Source organism: Limanda limanda, chromosome 3 (genome assembly GCF_963576545.1).
Source record: "Limanda limanda chromosome 3, fLimLim1.1, whole genome shotgun sequence".
NCBI classification, from domain to species: Eukaryota; Metazoa; Chordata; class Actinopteri; order Pleuronectiformes; family Pleuronectidae; genus Limanda; species Limanda limanda.
Genome location: NC_083638.1, coordinates 32,080,534 through 32,098,040, shown reverse-complemented (window position 1 = coordinate 32,098,040; position 17,507 = coordinate 32,080,534). Strand labels below are relative to the sequence as shown.

Here is a 17,507-nt window from a genome sequence, read left to right as displayed (position 1 = left end):
GGAGGAATATATGCAAAAGAATATGTTTTGTGATTCCTGCAAATTTACAGAAGTGAAAAAGATGGGGATTAGGACAGAGGAAATGAAAGATAGCCTGAGTAGGAACATGTGACTATTGAAAATGAATAATGAACAAATTAATATTTTACCATCAATACTCCACTGGCTCTTATCCTTCCTCAGTTTGCTGCTTTCCACTGCTAGAGTGATGGCATCATTCAGTTGCTGCTCTGATACCTGTGACACACAGAGGGCAGAGGATGGGAGATGTCAACATGACAGTAACATCTTGCTGCGCACCGTAAAGAGCAGTGGTTGTGTTCGTGTTCCAGGGCTAGTACACGTTCTTTCTACCTGAAAAGCACATAAAATGCTAAAAACGAATACATTTTTAATGTATAAAAAGTGGTGATGCCAAAATATCAAGGGGAGAAATGCGTGTGATGACATTGTTATGTAATTATAGCCATCTTATTGTAGTAATGGATGTAGATGCAATGTGTACAAGAAAAGAGGGGCAATAATGGAAAAATACCATATCTGTGATTTCTATGAAACATGGTAATCAAAGCCACAGCTTATTAAAGAGCAGGTAACTAATACGTAAAATTGAATGATGCCATCTTCAGAATAAATTAGAGGTTTAAACTATAGCAATCACTAAATAACATGTTAGATGCAGTTTAACAAACTAGTAAATAAAAGGCAGAAGGGAGGAAATGAGGGACTTTCAAATGTACAATGTATTTATTGAATGCACTAGATAAAGAGATTCATGTATAAATATATTTAAATACCATAGTTTATGATCTTCTTGTGAAGACTGTGGAGAGTTTCGTATGTTTAGTTTACTATTTAAAAGTCTTTTATGCACTGAGGTTTGTGTTTCTGTTCAGACTTTGTCACATGATTTTTTTGTGGTTGATTCCTTAGCGGCTTTCCAAGACTTTAATGGAGTGATAAAAAGACAAAAGTTCCAAAAAAATGTGAGTGAAAATGTGTAAAATTCCTCCCTTTTCCCTGAGGATGCATTTGTCAACATACTGTACATATATGATGTATGTGAGGTGATTTCTACTCTTACGTATGAGACTCACATACTAGTGATTTTCAGGGCTGTAGGAACCAAAGGAATTAAAGGCCCCGACGTCATGATTTCAGTGTTTTTTTTATTAAATTGCCGTGAAAGGAATAGTAATGATCTGATCTTTGATAATTAAGAAAATGGCAACACATACATAAAACACACACACACACACACACACACACACAAAGTGTAGAGTCTCCAGCTGAATGTGTTGGAGGGTGGAATGAGAGAGGAAGTGAAAGGAAATCCACACTAGCAGGGCCGGCCCTGGCAATGTTGGTGCCCTAGGCGAGATTTCATATTGGCGCCTCCCCCCCACACACACACATACACATGCACAAAAACAAACACACACACACACACACACACACACACATGCAAATTCCAACCTTCACTCCAGAGGTTACATTCATTAGTTAATAAAACAAACCAAACCAAAAAAATATTTCTGAAATAAATGAACTGGATACTGGATGAAGGCTATAAAAAACAATACAAATATCTAATGAAAAATATAAAAAGAGTCAGAAATCTGCTGTACTGATCAGCTGATAGCTATTAATATCGACGAAAATAAACATTAATGATGTGCAATTCTTGGCTGTTCCCACAGGAAGCGCATTTCTCAGCGCCTGTTCCGGGGGAAATGACCACCAACTGAGTTCTACTTGGAGTATAAATATAATGCTAATAACTAATACTTACTTTAAGCTTTAAAAAAGTAATACATGTCTTACAGTTTGACTTACTAAGGGTGTGTGTGTGTGGTGTGTGTGTGTGTGTGTGTGTGTGTGTGTGTGTCTGCACCGATGTAAGCATCTGTCTCTGATAAAGATGGCGTTTAAGGTTCCTGGAGGACTGACGGCCTGACAGAGACGACTTCCCCCCTACCACCACTGTGCTGCCTCACGAAGCTACTTCCTGTTTACAAATGTCGAACCTTTATTCCAATAAACCTTTTAGCAATGTTCCCAGGTTGCCTTGAAATATGTTTGAAAAGCTGCTGTTGCACGAAATAAAACCTGGTGCTCTGTAATGTTGCATCTTTGATCAGTGTGTGGGTATTAGGAGGTTATAGTGAAGCCTCAAGACTCTTTAACTTTAATACATCTAAAAGGAACAGGTAGTTTGACTGAGGGCTATTGCACATAATTGCAATATTGTTGTTTTATTTTTCTCTTCAGCTGTATATATATATTTATATATATATATATTTTATTTTCTATTTAAAATTTTTGATATTCTATTTTATTCTATTTATACTATTACTATTTTATTTTTTTGGTTGTAATTAGTAAATATGTAATTGTTGTGCATTTGATAATAAAAATCTTGAATCTTGAATCTTCACAGCAAATTGAGAAGAGTTGAATTCTTGGTGTTAAACTAGACATACACTAGTAGAGTTAATTATACTCTGGATAGAGTTAATCCATTATAATTAACTCTCAGTCGATAAATAGTTGTTGTCAAAACAGAGTGTAAAAAGGAAGTGTCACTAAATCAAATCTGTAAGTGTAAATGTTTAAATATTAACTCCGAACTTCTTACTCTAAACTCTGATCCTGTATTTCACACCTCAAGTGTTAACGTCACACACCCCCCTCCCCCCTACACCATACGAACACCGCTCTGCTGAAGCAAGTTCAGTCTCGACTGCATGTCAATCGGTTTGCTGAAGATAGAGCTACATCTCCACTTTTAACGGTTACACTGTTCGGTAAGTACATGAAGTAGTATCTGATAATATTGTATTTTATATTGATATTACTCTTCGGGCAACCGGTCATTTTGCAATGGTGAGCCACGGTAACTTTACTCGTCACGTTGTTACTAACCACCCAAACACCTGCTTAATGAGCTAGAGGTTAGCATGCATGCCTGGTCTCACTGTAACATAAAAAGTGAGTAACGGCAGTAAACGGTAAGTTTGGCTTGACGTTTTGGCTGAGTGAGACGAGTCATGCACTTTGTAACCATAGATATAAAACGTGATAAGATGATGGTAATGGTTCGGAGTTGCTAGCTAGCGTGCTAAAGTGGTGCTAACGCTAGCAAGCCTGCTCATGTTTACAGTGCCAAAACAGCACGATGTCTTTTTACTGGGTCCACCCGAAATATCACTATTATTTTGAGAGGGAGTTATATTTCTAAGTGTCATATGGTTTATCTTGGGAGACACTTCAATGTCGGTTCCCTCAATGACATGAAAATAACTAAATATATACTTTTTCTGTGCCTTATGTCTTTTAAAATGTGTAGATGCATTAATGTCTCCTGGCATTTCTTGTGGTAAGATATTTTTATTATATGGGCTAAGCTATCCTCTCTTTTAATTCACTGAATTCATATAGAAAATGCTGGCAAAGCTGGAATACGGAGGAGTCCAAAAATACATCAAAGTTCCACAAATTGATGAAAACTTTGCCTTCCAGAAGTTTCTTCAAGAAGGTTTGTCTCCACACATTTAAGGCTAAAATTTAGAGAATATGTTCATTTTTGTAGTGTGTCTGTTTTGTTTTTAAGCTTTTATGCTCTAAATGTTTAAATTACATGGTTGATAATAAACTTAATGTAACTTTATTTTTTTTTATTTTTCCCAGTAATAGACAAATTTAGTCTTCAGGCCCAACTTGTGACTGAAGGTGTGCTCAGCTTGACTGACACATCAGAGACTGAGGTTGATGCCGACACATTCGATGTTTTGAGTTTAAATCTTTAAGTGAACAGCCAACAACTTCTGCTGCATCCATGTTACAGGGAATGAGAGTGAGAGGACATACATTGTGCCTTACTGTTGCATGTTCTAATATTTGTTGTGCAAGTTTGAAAATAAATGTTTTTAAACTGCCAAACCTGACTACCTTTTTATTTTAGCAAAGTTTATTTTCCAAGTATTTTTTTAAGAATATATATATAAGAATTATATTGACACCTTTTAAGTGTTATGGTGGTAACACTTGTGTGTTAAGATATAGTCCTCTGAGAGAGTTAATTGCTAACACTAAGTAGAAGTGTTAAAAAAAACTAACACTGGTTGGTGTTAGGCAGTGTTAAATTTTAACTCCAAAAAGAGTCAAATTTACACTAACTTAGTGTAAAGGTACCAACAGTGTTGGGGAGTAACGGAATACATGTAACGGCGTTACGTATTTAGAATACAAATTATGAGTAACTGTATTCCGTTACAGTTACAAATTAAATAGATGGTATTCAGAATACAGTTACATTATTGAAATCTGTAGATTACATGACGGTACTTCTCTGTTTCACGAGTTTATTCACGCTCGTAAATCCACCTGAGGCAAAGCCCCCAGGAAGCAGCTGGAGAGCAGGGCTGCCGTAAGAGCGCCCGGGCCCCCGGCGGCGTGAAGAAGCCTCACCGCTGCCGGCTCGGGACCGTTACAGGCCCGGGACCATGGCTCTGAGAGAGTTCCGTCGCTACCAGAAATCTACGGAGCTGCTGATCCGCAAGCTGCCCTTCCAGCGCCTGGGGAGAGAAGACCGACCTGCGCTTCCAGAGCTCCGCTGTCATGGCTCTGCAGGAGGCCAGCGAGGCACGCAGGGTTCACACCAGACGCTGAAGCGTCGGGCAGCGCTGATAATATCACCCGTTGACCCAGTAGTATAAAAGCATAAAGTCACTTGTTGCTCCAACATTCACTGCAACAGCGTCCCAATTTAATGTCATCCATCTTCAAGAACTTCTCCGCTGTTTGGTCCGTTCAATGTCGGGTGTCGACGGTAAATTACGCATTCTCCACTCAAGCCAATGGGGAGCCCCCCCCCCCCCCCCCTCCCTCTCTTTTTATCTTTATGACTGCTTGTGTGTCTGTATGGATGGGCAGAGGGGGGCATTTAATAATGTGATTGGTAAAATTGGTAAAATTAAAACTCCAGGACAACAGAAGGGGAATACAAACTATGGGATGCATAATTTATATCATATAAAATATGTCATCAATATCGTTTAAAATAATTTTTCAGTGTGTTTCCTGGCGCGATACGCTCCTGTCAAGCGCAAACAAAAATAGACTCGACGCCGAAACGATCGCTGCACGACGCGAGGCAGCCTTGGCGCAGCACGGTGCTTCAGCGTCCGGTGGGACCCGCACAGAGGAGTGGATGGGAGCCGGACATCCAGCTGGCCCGACGCATCGGCGGAGAGAGAGTTTAAACTGCTGCTGCTCCACTGACTATAACAACGCCGCAATCATACACTTAAAAAATGCAATACAAACCGGAAGTATTCCAAGTATTCAGAATACGTTACTCAGATTAGTTCATGTAATGGAATACGTTACAGATTACATTTTTGGGCATGTATTCTGTATTCTGTAACGGAATACGTTTTGAAAGTATCCTTCCCAACACTGGGTACCAACACTCGAAAAAGTGTTAAATTAACACTCTAAGGTGTGGACCCATATAGACACTTTAAAAGTGTTAAGATCAACTCTTACAGTGTTAATTTGGGTATGCTGATTTTGCTGTGTTGAATCTTGAATCTTGAACGATGACAAACTAACATGGATCCCTGCAAAGCCTCTATCGATCCTCCATCAACAAAACAGGGAATACAAAAAAATCTATTGCACCAAATCAGTTCCCATGGGATTTTATACCTTTTTAGATGAATAACGTAACAATAAAAAATTGTGTACACATGAGAAAAAACAAACATATCTATGGGTTAACTGTATGTGTATATGTATGATCCACAGATGGACATCAATGTGAAGAAGTGTCTCGGTTATTTTTATAATTCTTTCTCAATGCCCATCAAAATATTGAATCTAAAAATGATCAACTTTGTAACATAGTCTATTAATTTATTGATTCTTGAATTATTTGTAAATGAATGCATTAATGCATGTGTTTTTCTAAATTTTTTATTAATTAATAAAATGATTTATTACCATTTCCTTGTCACTTGTGCTCTTCCATGGAATTCAGTGTGTCACTTAACAGGATCATTTCATTCCCCCACCCTTAGCTGCGTTCAGGTTCTGCATGGAACGAATCCAAGGTGTGTCTCAGACAAAATAGCTTTCAGTTCCTGGACTATTTTTAGAGCTGTCTTTATTGAAAACTATTATTCAGTTTCCTTGTAAGAAATTTGTGGGACTTGTTTCTCGTAAGATGTGTCTGCTAATTAAAGCGATTATTCAGAAACACACCGGGCCACAGCAGCAGGATCCCAGCCAGTGTCCCACCCACAAGTGAAAGTGAAAGAGCTCCTGCAGTGTCCCCCATTCCCTACAGTTACTGCAGAGTGAATGAACCTGCTGCCTGTGGCTCCTCACTCCCCCACAGCTTCCCGGTGCTTTGCTGCTGGTGTGAACAGCTCGATTGATTAACATGGGCGCGGAAAGGAGGCACACACCTATCGAGGCGCTTTGCGGTGCTTCTGCCTCCGTTGTGTCCCCGGGGTTAGAGGAAAATGGTGTGACGTTACTGCATTGGTTAAAGTATGTATCATGTCATGATAAATCAGCTTCTTGTGGCGCCCTCTTGGCATTATGCGCCCTAGGCAACCGCCTATGTCGCTATGTCAGGAGCCGCCCTTGCACACTAGCAGCACAGATGCCCACGGTTGCAGCAACTAAATCCACTGATGGCTGAAATAAAAGAGGTGGAGACGTTGCATACTTTGGGGTCTGGGTGGCGACTGATGATGATGTGGACTGGACCTGGTGTGCATTGGCTCAGGACTGTGTAGACGTCATTCAGCGCCATGTTGTAAACCACAGTGTCGTTGATCTCCATGATCTCATCTCCACACCTAAAGGTAGCAAGCAAAAGTTCAGGAACAGAAACAAAAAACAACTCTGAGAGGCGAACTATTTGAACACATGCATATTGTATACAGCAGTATAATCATCATGTTACATTATATATATATTTATATATATAGTGAACATTCATACAAAATCATGCAAAATCCATGTTTTCCAGACAGACCTCAGTCTTCAAATGAACACTCTTATACACTGTCACATGTAGAAGTCGACTCTTTGTTTTTAACTTAACAACATATACTCCAATTTCCACACATTGATTGATGTGTGGACACAGCATCAGGAACGACCACCATATATTGATCTTCTGTCTTATCTTTAAGGTATTTCAAATTAAAATCGTATTCCATTGCTGATCAATTTATGCCTCTTGTTGAACCAGTCTGTTCGACAGTCTTTCTGCACATGAGAGTGTGATTCATGCATATGCCAGGACTGTGTGCACTGACCAATCACAATATGTCATCAACCCTCACCAACCCGTTAAACACTTTAATGCCTTTCTGCCATGGGAACTGTTGGTTAATGTGTTATTACCTTTTGTATTTTTGAAAAATTTCCCTTCCAGCTTATCACAATTTAACAGCTCATTTTGGCGTTTTATTGTGTTGATATTTTCGTTGATGCCTTTCAGTGAATTTCTGTTCCTTGTTTCTATTAATTGCCTTAAACCAGATTGTCCTTAGGATTAATTAAACAGTATTATATTGTTTGCACTGTATTGTTAACACTGAGGCTGAATGGGAAACACTAGTTGTTTTTTCATACCGGAGTCGACCATCCATGTGTACTACAGATCCAGGAGAGAGGGTGTGGATGTAGATCCCTGGACATCCGTCACCAGATGGAACACAGCACAGTCCAATACCCAGACCAACACCAGCCTCTGAGAAACATGCAAATCAAACTTTATGGTAATAACATGATGCTGTTTCCCTGAAAAGAGATTAGGCATACACACAGAGCCGCTGATATCTCTTGTTCTTCTGGCCATTAACACATATTTTATTGATTGATCTGCAGCCACCACAAGTTACTTAAGTGATGAGATCGATTTCGCAAGGACCTGGTGAAGACCAACTTCTCTTCACTTCAACAGATGAGGATGTTTGAAAGGAACGCAGGGTATAACCAAAATGTGCTATGTTTGCGTTATGTGACATTTTTTTGAGTTTGACTTGTATTAGGGACCAAAAGGAAATGATTCTTCTTGTGAATTCCCTGATTTGTTAATCTTTAATTACAACTTTTTTTGTTGACAGGAAAATAAAATGAATTGAATATTATTAAGCATCAGATGAACCTCAGCAAAGCAACTCATCCCACTATAGAACGTGTTTGTGGATTTTTCTAAGGCTGACCTTTGTGCAGGATGATCTCCATCATGATGCGGTCTCTGGGTTTCGCAGGCTGACCGGGGACGCTCAGTGTGTTGCTGCAGGTGTTGTTGAGGTAGTTGAAGTCTCCCATGTCAACACTGACCCTGGCCATGCCAGTGGTGGAGCTCAGGGAGCGCGACCTGCACAGCTGAGCCACCTGCGCTTGACCACACAGGGCCCCGACACGTAGGCTGGTCCTCACCACGAGAGACAGCATACCCTTTTTAATTTGCTGCATAAGACATTTCATATTTCATGTCAGAACATGCTTTTAGAAATGGTGGTTTGCTAGAATAAGGACACATGGGTTTGATCATTTGAAGAAAACCATTCTTTAAAACCGCTTTGCAGCCAAAATCCAATACAATTGAAAGAAAAGTTGATGGAAACTTTAAATGTAAAAAAACAACAGAAAACAACATAAAATGCCTCCATGCTGCTCCTGTGGTATCATCCATGTCTTTAAGCCTCAAACACGGCTCCAGAGGAGGATATCAGAGGACTTAATTGTTTAGGCTAAAAACATGTTGTAAATGACAACGTTTCAAGTCAAATTTGATTGTTGGGGCTGACAAACACTTGGATGACACCACAGGAGCAGAATGGAGGCATTTTATGTTGTTTTCTGTTGTGTTTTTTACATTTGAAGAAGTGGTCGCCAGTTACTTCAATTCTATTGGATTGGGCTGCAACACTGTTTACCCCTGAGACTCCAGAAGTGTTTTGTGAACTCAAACACTTCACCCTCCATCAGCATAGTGGTGAGTAGATAATGAGTGAATTTTCATTTTGGGTGAACTATCCCTTTAAGGCCTCAATTTATCTCTGCTCATATCGAGCTCTCCGTGGTGCACACACTAACACTGAACAAATAACCACAAAGATCCAGCTGCTGTTTCCTTGGAAACAACACTAGTGACCACGCCATGTTTAATTATTAATTTATCACATTTAAGCATATTACCTATACTTAACACGTCAAGTGATGCCATAAACTAAGAAAATGCTAACCAAATAAAATGGGTTGAATCTAAAAACATTAGCCATGACGACAAGTTTTTTTTTGTTTTGGACAGAACCATTTTCAAGCTACAGTATTACAGACATTTCTCATTTCAATTGCTAAGTTGTTTCATCAAAAGCAGAGCTTAGTTGTTTCAAGTAATGAAACAACTAACTACTTTCAAGTAATGAAACATCTAAGTAAAGAAATTATTTCACAGTATGTGACATATAATAAAACATTTCATCATACAGTCTTTTATAAAAGATTAGAATAAATACATCTTAATTCATCCCTGTCAGACTAAGGCTCCTTATCAAAACTATAAATCAAGAAAGACAAAGTTATAATTATTATCAGAAAATAAACAATCATCATTGAAAACTTGGTCTGTAATGCATTGAACAATGTGTGTTTTATATGTCATCTTTAATTGGAGCAGTTTTTTTCTGTGGTCCTGTTGTTTTTAAATGCATGATTGTGAGTGTTTTTCTGCACACGTCTAAATAAATAAACACATACATGGTTGTGTTGCCAACCCTGTACTGAGACGAAGAGAGCTCATAGGGTCATAATGCAGTGGCCTCACTTTGAACTTGTGCAGGGCTTCATCATGAGTCAAACCAGGAAGAGACTCTCCGTTCAGCTCCAGGATCTCATCACCTGTGCAGACACACAAACAGAAAACCTTTGTGTTGAAGGCCAAACAGCTAGTCTGTGACATGCCAGCTGAAACTAAACAGGGATCTAAACACATCACAACTTTATTATATGTTGAAAACCTTTAATGTCTTACTCCACAGAATACTTTTAAAGTGAACCTATAATTACCATAATCACATACACATTAACTTACACAATTGGTATCATGTATCAATTGAGATCTAAAACGACAATTAAATGGGAAAGTCAGCTCAATTTTTATAATAGCATTCATAACTTATTACCTAACCTATTTAAATTATTTAATAATGTTAAAACAGTTCTGAAGAGGTGACAGAGGGTTTCACCTCCCTCTTGTTCATATGTATATCTAATCCTATATACAGTACGTTTAGTGTGCCCCTTGTGTCCCCGGCAGGAATTGCTCTTGAGAGATTTCTTTATTCATCTTTCCCCCCAACAGTAACATGAAAGATGGTTTGGGAGCTCAAGTTAAAGATTTGTCTTTTGTTTGTAATTTGCTTTGTTTTTCCTTGAACATTAGGGGTTAATTTGTGAATTGATATTTGTTATTCTGGGCATTTCTCCTGTCAGTCATGACGTGAAAACACTTGTTATTAAGTGTGTGTATGAGCTTCATGTTTGTCCTCACCCTCCTGCAGCCTTCCATCAGCAGCGGCTGCTCCTCCACGGAAAATGGTTTTCACATAGATTCCCATTGGTCCATACATGCTGTCCCTCCCGCCCACAATACTGAATCCCAGACCCTGGCAACGGCAGGAGAAAACACTATTAATAACATTTTGAAACATCACAATCAGAGTTAAAGGAATTGTTTCACGTTTTAACGAGATGACAAATTAACTGAGTCTAGAGTGAAAAAAGATGATATAGTAGTTCATATCAAAAGTAGCTGATGGCGTCTGCTCAGTCACAGTGAAGCCATTTAAAGCTCCATTTGCTGATGAATCCTTTCAGATGCAGATGAAAGCTGAGGAAAAATGTAACATGTTAAAAACTGCTAAAAGTACTATTCACACCGCACATACAAAGTGTATTGCTGAAATATAAATGGAGTGGACCAGTTGATGAAACATTGGGCTGTTCACACACTGCACTTGAGAACTAGAACCTTGTGGTGGATGAAGAGTCTCGTGTCTGCAGATGAAAATCAAGAACAGCTTTGGCAGGAAATTACAAGTGTGTGAGGTGACTTCTCCTGGTGCAGAGACAGTAGTGCATAAAGAATATTGTCTGTTAAGCAGTTACTATGGTCTGCTGAGAACAGCGGTGAATAAGGAGCAGCACAGAGGGAACCCAGCAGATTTGAAGGTGGCAGTAGAGTGTGATTCCTACCTTGCCGTGGCCCTTCATCAGCACTATATTACAGATAATGAAGGCTTGTTGCACGTTGCTGCAGGAGTGTACCAGCTGGGCAGAGCTGAGGGAACGGGAGGGACGGTGCACAGGCTGGAGAGGACCCACACACACAATTTATTTATACCAGTAAGTAGTGACATGATACTAGTGACATGCTTAGACACAGCAATTTGGCATAAAATAACACTGAGCTGCAGTAGCTGCTGGAGCATTTATCATCAAATAATAAAACAAGACTAGTCTTCTACTGTTGTTACATCCTTCCCTGTGTCAATTATTTGTGTTCTTTTACAATATTTGATTAAATTAAACCAAATACTAAAAGACAATATTATCCTTTACTTGCTGAACATTGATGTCTTTGTCTTTATAGGAGGAGTTTCTTTTTTTTTGTACTTTTTTGTTTCTGTTAAACACAAAGTAAATGTCATATATGTACAGTATATATATATACTGTATATATAAACATATATATACCTGTGTGGTGGTGTGAGGAAACTCCAGCTGCTGGGACAAAGACTTCCTGTTTCCATATATTCCACTACTCCCATGAGGATGACAGCTGTACAGCTCCGGGGTCTTCATGATGATGCTGTCCAAATCCCCGATCCAGTAAGGCTGAACACCTGGTTACAGACACAGTATCATCAGAACAAGGATGAGGGTTAGGGTTATGATAAACAAGGATTTTATTCTTTGCTTTAAATTTTTTTGGATGTATGTCAATGCAGTTGCTATGTGTGTCACTAATATGCAAATTAGCATGTGATGGCATCTAGTGGCATATAGCAACCTTTTACACAGGCTTTACTTTCCATTGAAATAAATGGAGTGATGCTTGCGAGCTAGTTCAAGCAGCCAACTCGAGCTGCGCTGCTCCAATCATGTGACATGCACCAAGTGACATAACTCACTCTACACAACCATCTATAATACACACCCACTCTGTTTGTCTGTCTATTCAAGCTGAGTCAGTATCCAACCACGCTTTAAGATGTAAAAAAAATGGAGTACTTTCTATCTTTAGATTATGGTGTTATATTTTGAGAGCATTATTCTTTCAATTCAAATTCAGATTTTGTGATGTTTTTGCTTTCTCTGATCCTCACATGTTGATTTTCTCCGTGAAGACTGAGTTCATATAAACAGTTTCACAATGGTCTGAGCCTCGTTTTGACTCCTCCTCCTCATGTGCTCTCGAGACCCTCAACCTCTCTCCTTACATCATTTGAGGGGACAACTGTACTCACTGGTTGAATTTGGCCGAGTCCTGTTGCTGGCTGTCTGTCCTGGTGGGCTCTGGTCAGTTTTCTCTGTCCCCCAGCATTTCTCCTCATTAACCTCTGGGATGGGTAACTACACACACACACACACACACACACACACACACACACACACACACACACACACACACACACACACACAAATACACACACACAGCTATTGCAGCATGAGTAAAGAAAACAATGCAAACAAAGGCATAATGTAAATATAGAGGTGGTGCACACTAGAGATTGAAAGATGGTTTACCTTGAGGTGGTTGTTGTAGGCTACAAGTTCTTCATCTGTGTACCCAGGCAAAGATTTGGGGTCTGATGGGGAAATGAGGGCCGGGTGCTGTGGGCTCTTAGTCAGTGAATGGACATGGTCTTCGTGTGTGGAAATGTCCTAAAGTAAGAACACACCACATATACATTTCAACTGTGTCCTAAACATGAGTAACACAAGCTTCCTCAGTTTCAGTTTTAGTGGCTGGAAATCTCTCTCCATAGCTGAAGTTATTTTAAAAAGATGAATCAATGTAGACTTGGCCTGAGTGTCTGGTTACTAAATACTGTCTATATATATATATATATACATATATATATATATATATATATGCTTTTCTAGTCTTGATGACCGCTAAATGCACTTTACAGTGCAGCTTTGCCATTCAACGATTCACACAGTGCATAGCTGTGTAGCACTTTTGGCACATGGAACGGGGGAGACTGGGATTGAACCGCCGACCTTTTAACTAGTGGACTACCCAGTCTCCTTCCTGAGCCACCATTCAAACTGTAGCTCTAGCCTTTTATGGTGACCCTGTCTATCTGGCACTCACCACTTCCTGTCTGCTGATTTCACCCCCAACCTAAGCCCTTACCTGACCATGTGTGCTTGTCTTATTGTGAACTGTTCACTAGAACCATGTGGACGCTGACATTTCGTCACTGGGGAGGGATCCAGACAGACGGTGTTGAAAACAGAATCAGCTGAGCCCCAGTCGTCACATGTTCGACATTCTTTACTACAGCATGTGCTGCTCATTCTCACTGCAGCAGTTCATCACCTTAAAGCTCACTGCTCCTCAGTGAATATCTATTCTGAAAAAATATTTTGACAAATTTGGGGATTTTACTGGAGCTGTAAAATGACATAACATTTTCCTTACTTCCAATGACTTGTTCTTTGTTCCTGAATGTGTCAGATTCCTTAAATGCCCCAAGTCTTTTCTAGACTTCCTGAAATTCCACAATGTAGAACAATTATCTAAACCTTACCGAATTGTACTCTCACATTAGTCTTTTTTTGTTGACTTAATACAAATTCTTGAATTCCATTATGTGTTTCCACTTCGGAATAAACCTGCATATATAGCCTTGTGTGTGTGTGTGTGTGTGTGTGTGTGTGTGGGAGTTTGTGAGTTTGTGAGTGTGTGTGTGTGTGTGTGGGCGCATGTCTATCTATAGTTATGAGGGGCAATTTTGGTTTAATACCATCATTCTGCGGCCATTTTCTAGTTAGGAGGACATTTTGGCTGGTCCTCACAAAATCAATGGGCTGTTTAAGGGTTAAGACTTGGTTAAAGGGTTCAGGTCAGAATTCGGTTAATATTAGGGTTTGGCTTTTAGTGTCATGGTTAAGGTTATGGTAAGGGACTAGGATACAAGTCCTCACAACTATAGAAAGATGTGGAAGTGTGAATGTTAAGACTGGGAATCTGACTGCAGCATGAGAACATGCCGACCTAATAGCAGACACCTTTCACCTTCAACATACTGACGGTGAGATGATTTACTGTCTCATGCAGGTTATGCATGTGATCATTGGGTGGATCAGCTCAAAGCTGTAGGTGCAAAGATGATTGTGTTCACCGATGAACTGTCATTGTAGAAAGTATTCAGCTTAGCCAACACATAAACAACAACATGCTAAGTGTGCTGTGTTTACTGTTGAGTCCATTTCATGTGTGAACTCCCATTACCTCACTGTAGGGTTTAATGTGAACACTCCTCACTGCCTCCCCTTCCATCCAAGCAGTGCCACTTAGAAAGTGTCCGTTAAAGGGTGCCAGCTTGTCTGGGCTCGGCAAGCTGCAGCCTCTGGAGAGAAACACACACAGACAGCTGAAAAACCGAGAAACTCCAAAAGTCAGGTAAACAGCATGAAGTAACACGTAATATTGAGGCACACTTTCACCATTAAACATTTCACCATATGAGGAGCTTGTTGGCTCTTTATTAGTCATTTATTTATGTTGTATTCTGCAAGTCTTCATTTTCTAACCACTGGGTCATTAACTAATAAAAGGGAACCTGTGTGTTAAAGTGCAGATAGACTAATGAATTAGGTCATAGATGTTGGAGAGTTTTTGACCATCCTCACACATTAATGCCACTATATATAATGCATATAATGTATATTACACGTTATGTCTGTACACCAATGGAGAGAAAAGTGTCTGGTGAATTCCACACATACTCTCTTCTCTCCATCAGTACCCAAGGTCAGGTTATACGTAACGGACCCACCAACAGTACATTGTAGTGTTAACCTCAGATGCTCAAGAACGAGAGGCATGAACTTCATCTCTTTTGCGTATTTCACCAGTGGCAAGATGTAAGGTCACAATGTGATTCAGGAATGCAAATTTAGACTTTCCAGACTATCCAATAGGATGCGAGCATCTACATGTAACATAGAGACTGACAGCAACTCTAGCCATTCATGGATGTGCTGTTGGAATGGGTGACGGAAGTAGAGGAAGATATATGGGGAAACTGTGGGTGACATCTTCAGACTTGGGGTGACAATTGCCTATGTTACTATGTTATATTTGTATATTGTTTTACCTTCTGGTCTCCTTGATGCATCAAGTCTACATCAAAATTTTAAAAAGGTTCTCCTTTCACCAGCTTCCAGAAAACCTCCATCACAATAGAGACCTCACTTTATGATGAGGAATATAATGTAATAAAGTACCATAATTAACTTAATGTAGAGTTGTTATATATGGTACCAATGCTGTATAAGAAATGAAAAGCCCTGAACGCATCTGGACTTTGTTTGCCCTGCTTGTCACAGTCTTTGATTTACTATTTTTGCCCAGAAACACAATGCTGCTCTATAGCAAACCAGATATATATATATATATATATATATATATATATATATATATATATATATATATATATATATATATATATATATATATATATATATATATGTATTTGCGTGTGTGTGTGCGTGTAGTTGCATTCACAGAAGTGCAGGAAGATGTACTGTCACAGTTTGCTGAGTAATATCATTCATTGAAAGAGCATTTCATTCATATTACTGCTTGTGCTCATATTTTTTTGTGAATGGTGATGCTGATCCAGAACAAATACAGTTGATTCAGATTATAACACTACTCCTTCAAATGTTCTTTGGCCAAACATTAGAAATGGGAGAAGCTGCAGCAGCCAACAGCTGGAACAGCATCTTTCCTCACATAAGGAATAATATGAATTCCAGATCCAGATACAAATATTTCACATTTAGTGGAATGTATGTTAGTATGTAACCCAGTGTATCTGTCACCACTTTTCCAGGACATTCTTAAGAAACAAGGCACTTAAAGTGGTGGTATTGGGTTTTATCACCTGTGTAGGTTCCCTCCAGTCCTCCCTGGCTCCACATTAGTGTCTTTGTTCTGTGTCCCACTGTTATCTGCCATTTGTGGTCCACACACGTCCTCAGCAGGCCCTGTGGCTACACACATCCTCCAAATACTGCTCTCCTGTAACAACACACACATTTACATATACATGCATATACACACACAGTCATTGAGTATAAGGGAACTTCTATGCTAGCTATGGTATAAAGCCAGCTTTAAGAGCAAATAAATCATCTGTTGGAAGCCCAGGAAAAAGAAAAACAGCAGTTTTATAGGTGCATGAATTGAGCAACAGTGTTTGGAGGTTGACTTTATGGGACAAGACCATGTATAACGATCAGCCACAGTATTAAAACCCATTAGCCAGTTTTAGTGTTGTGGCTCATTGCTTCATTGCTGCATTTTTAGTCAAACCATGAAGCCATGAAACCATGGGAAATGACTGAAACTAGAAAATAAATTCATTGAAAGGGTCAGAATGAACTCAAGAATTGCATTAAAACCATTCACCGGTTCTAATAATCATTCTATATTGTATTGTCTCTTTTGTGTTAAGAATGTGACCAGATCATTAGATAATCCTGAAAATGATGTCTTCAACTGTTACTAAAAGTATATATACTGGCTTTTGTAACAACTCACGAGGGTCATTGTAACCTCTGATGCCAGATTATTCAGTGACTGGAGTGTCTAAGTGTTTGAGTCGCGATTCATGTGAACTGTTCTTATGATTCACAGAAGACACTGACTATTGTACGTCCTCCATTCAGTTTGGAATATTAGGCTGATTGTTGAGCAGATTCCACTCTATTCATGATGTGTAGTTTAGAACAAACACTGTAATAAACCAGTATTATCTTTTATACAAAGGTTTTTAAGCTTACACAGTTTTCATTATGACTACTATAAGTACTTTTGACAGTCTTCTCAAGAGTTAATTTATTTACATTGCATTTACATATCGCTCCCATAGACCGATTACTGAACAAATTGGTGGAATGTATCTTGTGTTCAGTTGACTTGAATATGGGGCAGTCATTTTCACAAAAATAAACATATAATCATATGAAACATAGAAATCTAATATGGAGAATATTGTGTTCTTAAAATCATTTATCTTATGACATCATGGATATATTTACCTTTAAATACAAAACCTAATTCATTATTTATTTTTTGAATTGTCAAAGATAACTATGATATTGTTTCTTTCTAGTAGGTGATTAAAGGTGATTGATGTCTAACCTGGCATGAATTAGCCCCAGAGGGA

At 39.1% G+C, this 17,507-nt stretch overlaps 1 protein-coding gene across 1 annotated transcript in view; it reads right to left on the bottom strand.

Moving 5' to 3' along the window:
* Positions 1 to 17,507, bottom strand: part of il16 (interleukin 16) — a 52,807-nt gene that overhangs the window by 13,525 nt on the left and 21,775 nt on the right. The window contains exons 5-16 of the mRNA XM_061067676.1: positions 16,221 to 16,357; positions 14,561 to 14,678; positions 12,844 to 12,981; positions 12,564 to 12,669; positions 11,791 to 11,939; positions 11,290 to 11,403; positions 10,586 to 10,700; positions 9,860 to 9,933; positions 8,250 to 8,499; positions 7,657 to 7,774; positions 6,740 to 6,872; positions 150 to 237 (exon numbers count right to left, since the gene is read on the bottom strand). Coding sequence (XP_060923659.1) covers positions 150 to 237; positions 6,740 to 6,872; positions 7,657 to 7,774; positions 8,250 to 8,499; positions 9,860 to 9,933; positions 10,586 to 10,700; positions 11,290 to 11,403; positions 11,791 to 11,939; positions 12,564 to 12,669; positions 12,844 to 12,981; positions 14,561 to 14,678; positions 16,221 to 16,357 — 1,540 coding nt within the window. The remainder of the gene's footprint in view (positions 1 to 149; positions 238 to 6,739; positions 6,873 to 7,656; positions 7,775 to 8,249; positions 8,500 to 9,859; positions 9,934 to 10,585; positions 10,701 to 11,289; positions 11,404 to 11,790; positions 11,940 to 12,563; positions 12,670 to 12,843; positions 12,982 to 14,560; positions 14,679 to 16,220; positions 16,358 to 17,507) is intronic.